Source organism: Mus pahari, chromosome 6, assembly GCF_900095145.1.
Source record: "Mus pahari chromosome 6, PAHARI_EIJ_v1.1, whole genome shotgun sequence".
NCBI classification, from domain to species: Eukaryota; Metazoa; Chordata; class Mammalia; order Rodentia; family Muridae; genus Mus; species Mus pahari.
Genome location: NC_034595.1, coordinates 12941328 through 12948628, shown reverse-complemented (window position 1 = coordinate 12948628; position 7301 = coordinate 12941328). Strand labels below are relative to the sequence as shown.

The following is a 7301-nucleotide window of genomic DNA, read 5'->3' as shown; positions in this document are numbered from 1 at the left end:
ATTTATTTATTTATTTATTATATGCAAGTACACTGTAGCTGTCCTCAGACACCCCAGAAGAGGGAGTCAGATCTCGTTAAGGATGGTTGTGAGCCACCATGTGGTTGCTGGGATTTGAACTCTGTACCTTTGGAAGAGCAGTCNGGTGCTCTTACCCGCTGAGCCATCTCCCCAGCCCAAGTTTTTTAACTTCTTAGGTTGTACTTCTTTCTATAGAAATGTTGGTAATTTTCATTTTTACCTAGTGGATTAAAACTTCATTCTTAGTTACTATAATCATTAAAAACTCTTTTTTTAATGTAGAAATGTAAAACCTCAATGCAAAACACTCAAACTTATGTCATTTTAATTAATAAAGCACCAGAAATGCGTCTTCAGTTATCAACTGTTAAAACTGCTTTAGCCCTATTCACACACACACACACCAGTAGACCAGTAGCTACATTCTATCTTCCATTAAAACAGAGATATGTCCCAGGCAGTGGTGGCACATGTCTTTAATCCCAGCACAGGCAGCAACAGGGGATCTCTGTGATTTCAAGGCCAGCCTACAGTACAGAGCAAATTCTAGGACAGCCAGGGTTGCACAGAGAAACCCTGTCTCAAAACACACACACACACACACACACACACACACACACACACACACACACACACAAAACCCAAACTAAACCAAACCAAACCAACCGGAGCTATTTAGGGAGCTGCTAGAGAACCATAGCCCGAGGTAGACTAGCTCCTCTGTCAAGTCCTTAGTCCCGAGACATGCACCATGACACCAGAGAGCAGACCACAACCCTGGGATGCTGTAAGGGCAGAGAGGGAATTAAGGCCAGGAAATACAGCTGGCCAGCTCAGTTAAAGAGCTTGTGTCCATAAGATGACAGCATGTCACAGACAGTGCCAGAGAACAGGCTTCTCTCAGATAGACCTCTTCCATGTTCAGGGAAGCTACAGCCCAGAAGCACCCAGTGGGCAAGGCAGCATTCTGAGTCTTAACCTCTGCGGCCTAAATCCCTTGGGCAGTCAGTGCCCTGAAGACACTATGGTCCCAAGATGACACAGCACACCCCAACTCACCAGTCTTCAAAGTAGAGCACAGGACCTGGGCTCCCGGAAGGGGTTGCTTCCAGCCGGGACACCGAGCAGCAGGGCGTCCTTGCATGCATTCTGTATGCAGTACTGCTGAAGCTCTGCAGCTGCCTGAGAGACCTGAGAGAAAGCACAGTGTGAGCCAGCCTGAGGTGGGTGGGACACCACTGTCATCACCCAAGGCTGTCTGCTAACTCCAGCCACTCAGTCCCATCATGGAAGACTAAACTCTCTACGACCAAGGATAGGATACTTTTGGACTGCTTTGACAAAGGAAATGCAACTCTAAACCATTTAGAATTCTAGTTTTAAGACCGAATTGGTAAGAAAATGGTTCTTTTTTTTTTTTTAAAGATTTATTTATTATATGTAAGTACACTGTAGCTGCCTTCAGACACTCCAGAAGAGGGAGTCAGATCTTGTTAAGGATGGTTGTGAGCCACCATGTGGTTGCTGGGATTTGAACTCTGCACCTTTGGAAGAGCAGTCAGGTGCTCTTACCTGCTGAGCCACCTCACCAACTCCCAAAATGGTTCATGTACTGATAATCTAAATTTGCCATGTGAACAAGGCTGGGGCTTTGTCCAGTCTGTGCCAAACAAGTAACAGAATTATTCTTCTATGCTGTTCAGAAAGTACAGCTTGCTGGTTAAGAATGTAGTGTCTGGGACTGAGGAGGGGCTCAGTGACAGAATGCTTATCTAGCAGAAGGGAGGTCCTGGAGTCAGTCCCTAGGACAAAACACAAACACAACAGTACTACGCAAATACAACAGCACTAGTCATCATCATCATCATCATCATCATCATCAATAAAACAGGGATATTATATTTTAGCCACGATTTGAGTTTGTCCTTCAAAGGCTTATATGTTGAAATTTAATCTCCACTATGAAGAGTGGAAACTTGTTTATGTATTTTTTATATATGGGTCTTTTTTCTGCATGTACAGCTGTACCCCAGAAGAGGACATTGGATTCTATGAGACTACATTATAGACTGTTGTGAGCCACTGTGTGGGTGCTGGGAATTAAAACTCAGGACCTCAGCAGGAATAGCCAGTGCTCTTAATCACTGAGCCATCTCTCCAGCTCCAAGAGGATAGACCTTGGACCCTCCAGAACCATAAGCTAAAATAAACTTTTAAAAAATGTTACTGTCTTGGGCTGGAGAGATGGCTCAGTGGTTAAGAGCACTGACTGTTCTTCCAAAGGTCCTGAGTTCAAATCCCAGCAACCACATGGTGGCTCACAACCATCTGTAATGAAATCTGGCGCCCTCTTCTGGAGTGTCTGAAGACAGCAACAGTGTACTTACATAAATAAATATTTATAAAAGAAAAAAAATGTTACTGTCTGTGGTACTTGGCTATTGGCAACAGAAAACTGACTAATACACGTTACATGTATATTACATGTATGTTACAGCTGCTTACCATATGTTTCCACTTGCCACCAAGTTTCTGAAAGGCCTTGGGGATTTGCTTTTAGAGCTAGAACCATTAATTGGTAGCATATAAAGTACAATATAACCAGACTAACATTTAAGCCAATTTTTCCATCAATTGAAACTCAATGTTTTCACAATAATTATAATTAGAGCTAATGATCTTATGTAAGTTATTGATTTTCAAAGAAATGCAGAACCAATCCCATCCAGAGATTGTGTATCAGGGAACTTGGTGAACTCCACATGTGGGGAGTAGGAGCCTCTCTCAGGACCCCTGGGGAAAGGAGGCCAACCAGACCCTAGCATAAAGGTCATGGTAATGAAGGTAAAGTGGGGGTGCTCAGAGAAGCAAACTGAGGTCGGGGTCAGGACCCTCAGCAGGGGCGAGGGAGAGACTCTGTGAGGGAGAAAACCTCAAGCCCTGCAAGCTGTCCCCTGCCATGAGGTTGGGTTATCTGACTCTCAACTCCAGAGGATTCCTCAGGACAGCAAGCTTTGCAGTCCCTGGGAAGGGATGCTAGAAAACCTGTGCCTGGCGTATGTGATACGTGTCCCAGTGTGCCAAGAACATCCAAGGCTGAGCCCTGAAATGAAGCTGACTAGATTCTGGGATGTGACTCCCTTGAAGTGCTGCCCACGTTCACCTGACTGTCTCTGTCTCTGTCTCTCTGTCTCTCTGTCTCTCTGTCTCTCTGTCTCTCTCTCTCTCTCTCTCTCTCTCTCGTGTGTGTGTGTGTGTGTGTGTGTGTGTGTGTGTGTGTGTGTGTACCTCCACAATCCCCAAATGCAGGTAAGTGTCAATCCCCTGTCGAATGCAGGTCTAGTGTCCACAGGGTGAGCAGGCATTTGATTCAGTTTTCCTTCCAGGTCTGATGCTCAACGATACCGAACACTTTCAACAACTCTACTTTTAGTTCCCCATTTTCTCTCTTCAGACAGCCTTGTTCTCTGCCAGGAGCTCCAGCAGGCACCAGTAACTGCTCCCTTTGGAAAGTGAGGGACCACAGCTTCAATCTCTCTTACCCTGAGCTCACAGTGACCACTAGGCGTTGCTGCTCCCTGTAAGGCTTTGCTCCTCTTTCTAGCCAGACCTTGGCCTCTGACCCCACCCCTACTTTCTGGCATACTTCCTGCTCATCCACCATTTGGATCAAACTTCTTTAGCTTTCCGCCCTCAAAATCCTTGGTGGTCAGATACTAGCAAGGAAAAGGGAACCACAGGCCTCCTATCTGGGTGTCAAGCCTGTGACTGTCCAGGCCGGTGAGCTCCACTGTGGACAGTAAGCACTTCCTTTGCCCTTTGCTAGCTCCTGGTCCACTGTCCACAAGAAAACACAGCTTCCTGTTTCACAAGACAGCCATCGCCAAGAGCTGTAATCCGTAATCAGAGGCACTTTATACACATCTCCTTTTTTCCTGTCCCCGAAGATGTCACCCCAAACCCCTGTTTCTTCTACATTCACCTTGCCTCCATTTTCCTTGACGAAATAAAATGACAAAATAAATAAATCTTTCCTATCAACCCAAAACCCTTTGTATTTTTGAAAAAAAAAAAAAGGAAGTTATTTCTTTAAAACCTTTTTTTTTAACCTGTCGGGCTTCCCCTACACCTTACTGGAGCGTCTCTGTACTGTGCGCCTCTTGTCCCTTTACCTTGTAAACCTAGTTATCTGAAATCATTTTGTGTATTAGTTTACCGTATCCAACCCAATCCCCTATTCCCTGGAGTAGCACCAGGTCGGGGGCTAAGGCAGAAGGAACTGACTAGCATGATGGTGTGTCCATGCCTAGCCACACACTTGCAATTACACTAGCTGCCAATCACACATTCAGCCAAACAGCTGTGTTTGGCTGTGTTTGAGGGCCTTCGTTTTAATTTTATCTCGTGGGTGTTTTACCTGCATGTCTGTGCACACCACGTGCATGCCCGGTGCCTGAGGAAGCCAGAGGAGGGCTGACATTACAGATGGTTGTGAGTAACCTTGGGTGTGTGCTGGGAATGGAACCCAAGTCCTCCAGAACAGCAGCCAGTTAGCTGAGCCACCCCTCTTCTGACAATCCTCTCACCTTCCTCCTTTGAACAGTCTCTGGAAGCACGCTACAAGTTCTGCTCTTTGTCTGTTTCACGCTCATATATTTTAATGACCTCTTTCGGTCTTGTTCTGTGGGCGTCTGTCCACACAACCATATCTCTCCTGGATATCTCTGTAAAAATTCACAGATCCAAAACCGAACTCGCTTCAACTCTCAAGGATCCCCCAGCGTGGCGGGGGCAGCCGAGGAAGGCCGAGCATCCTTCTCCAGCATCCATCTCGCTCGCGTCTGTTCATTCGGTGGCCTCCCTCCCCATCTCTAAGCATCATCCTCCCGCAACCGGGTGGGCAGAGCCCAGGTCGCCAGCGTGTCGCCAGCCTGCTGTGGACACGCCCAAGGAGCCCTCGGACCTGGTCCCTGGGACAGGCTGCGTCGCCGGAGGCACCCGTGGGGCCTCCAGCGCCCGCCCGGGGATCCGGCCTGAAACCACCCCGCATCCACGCGCGGCTCGCGAGCACCCGAGGCCCCGGCGCGCGCCCGGCCGGGTAGCTCCCACTCCCGCCGGGCCGCGGTCTCCTGCGCGCCGCTCGGTCGGTCGCAGGGCTGGCGCCGGGTTCGGGCTGGGCGGACGCTCACCTTGATCCTCTCCACGCCAGCCTCCAGCTTCAGCTGCTCCACCAGGCGCTGCAGGGCGCTCACGCTGGCCCCGGAAGACATGGCGGCTAAGGCTGCGCGCGGCGGGCTCGGCTGGGCGGAACGGCCGCCGAGCGGGGTGCCGCCCCGGGGCGGGGAAGCCGCGGCGCCCGCCCCGCTGTCCCCGCGCTGGGGTCGCGAGCTGCCCGGCCCCGCTCGCCGCTGCCTCGGAACAAACCTAGGTGGCGCCTGCGCTGCGAAGGGAAGGACACTGTAGGACTTCACCAAAGAACTAGTCGAACCTTCAAGGAAACCCTGCTCATTGGTCTGATACGGAATGAAGTTACACCAGCCCTCTCACTCACTATCTATGGCCATTGTTTCCAGTCTTCTCCCGAGGTTTTATTTTATTTTATTTTAGTGTGCACATTGGTTTTACAAAACTGAGATCATTACGTTAAAACTTGAGGTTTTTTAGTTTTCTTGTTTGTTTTTGCTTTTTACACTTACTATGTAATAACTATATCGCCATCCTTGTACACCATCGTATCTGTCAGCACTTACTAAATTGGGTAGTGCATAAAGGCAATATGGGTGAGCTTGCTAAACTTCAAAGCCCAGAGACTTTAAAGCATTGGTCTAATTACTTTTAAAAAAGCTTCAAGGCCCCTCTCCAACTCAACCACGGGGGTCCTGGTTGAATTGGGGAGGGGCTGGAGGAAGCTGAGAAGGTTTACCTCATCGGAAGACCAGCAATCCCAACTGACCTGGATGGACCCCGAGATCGAGATCTCTCTCGGACACTGGGCCACCAGCCAGACAGCACACACCAGCAGATGTGGGGCCCCTACACAGGTACAGCAGAGGACTGCCTGGTCAGTGGGAGAATATGCGCCTAACCCTCAAGAGCCTTGAGGCCCCAGGGAGTGGAGAGGTCTGGTGGGGTGGTGGTGTCGGGGTGGGGACATCCTCTTGGAGATGGGGGTGGAGGGGTGAAGGGTAGGGAGAGGAATGGAATGAGGAACAGTTAGAGGGCAGACTAAGAAGAAGATAACAACTGGACTGTAAAAAAAAAGATTAAAGAATAATAATTTTAAAAAATTAAAAACAGTTTCAAGGCTCAAATTCTCATCTCCTGATTCAACTCTGAGGGTTGGCCTCATCTTCAAGGTGGATAAACTCAGTAGTGCTGTGGGGAAAAAAAAAATCCAGGCTTTCTTTTAGCCCTGTCTAAACATATAGGGGAGGGAGTAGAATCTCGAGTGGTTCTCCCCGGCCTATACTAAATACCAGCCTTTCCTGAAACCAATCACTGCTTAAGAAGGATTTGCTGCTCAAGTACCTAGTTTCCCCCGCTGCTGAGTTTCTCTAGACCTAAGAACCACCCAGGGCAAAGTCACCCACGAAACACACCCACAGCCGGTCTCCGTTCAGTGAGATTTTTTCCCCACCCTCAATCCCCTCAAATTTCGGCAGTCGGATTGATCATTCCAACTCTGGAGTTCCTTCTGGGGTCATCTGAGGGCTTCTTCACGGCCCTACATCGAGGGTCAGCTTCTCCTTCTGCCCAATCCTTGTTTACAGCATTCCGTAACAAGTACTAATGAGGAGGGCTGGCCCCAATAAACTTCCAGCATGAAAACCTTCATCTGTTTTCCTGAAGAACCCAAAACTAAGACACCCAGTCAGATAACAGAGTGGAAAATGATTTTTATGAAGAAAAACTGAGGTATTATAAAAAGCAACAGAAGAGAATATAAACTATTAAAACATAGAGGCCCCAAAGCAATTATTCTTAGCTATAGCATTGCACAACTGGATCATAATTAATCAACCACCCTATTACTTAATACAACAGTAAGTATACAACTTGTGCTTTCTGCTCTACTTCCTAGACAGCATGCTAAAAGTAGAAAGAATGGGTCAAAGAGTACCAATATTTATGCCAAACATGGTAGCACATGCCTGAGATCCCATGACTTCAGTGACTTCAGTGGCTGAGGCAGGAGTGACTGAGTACAAACATAAAGATAATGTGGATTAAAGTCTCTCTCTCCTCTCTCTCTCTTCTCTTCTCTCTCTCTCTCTCTCTCT

The 7301-nt window shown here is 48.1% G+C and overlaps 1 protein-coding gene across 1 annotated transcript in view; it reads right to left on the bottom strand.

Moving 5' to 3' along the window:
- Nucleotides 1–5366, bottom strand: part of Gng10 (G protein subunit gamma 10) — a 7615-nt gene extending 2249 nt beyond the window's left edge. The window contains exons 1-2 of the mRNA XM_021200096.1: nt 5211–5366; nt 1081–1212 (exon numbers count right to left, since the gene is read on the bottom strand). Coding sequence (XP_021055755.1) covers nt 1087–1212; nt 5211–5291 — 207 coding nt within the window. The 5' untranslated portion in view covers nt 5292–5366 and the 3' untranslated portion in view covers nt 1081–1086. The remainder of the gene's footprint in view (nt 1–1080; nt 1213–5210) is intronic.
- Nucleotides 5367–7301: the final 1935 nt, after the last annotated feature.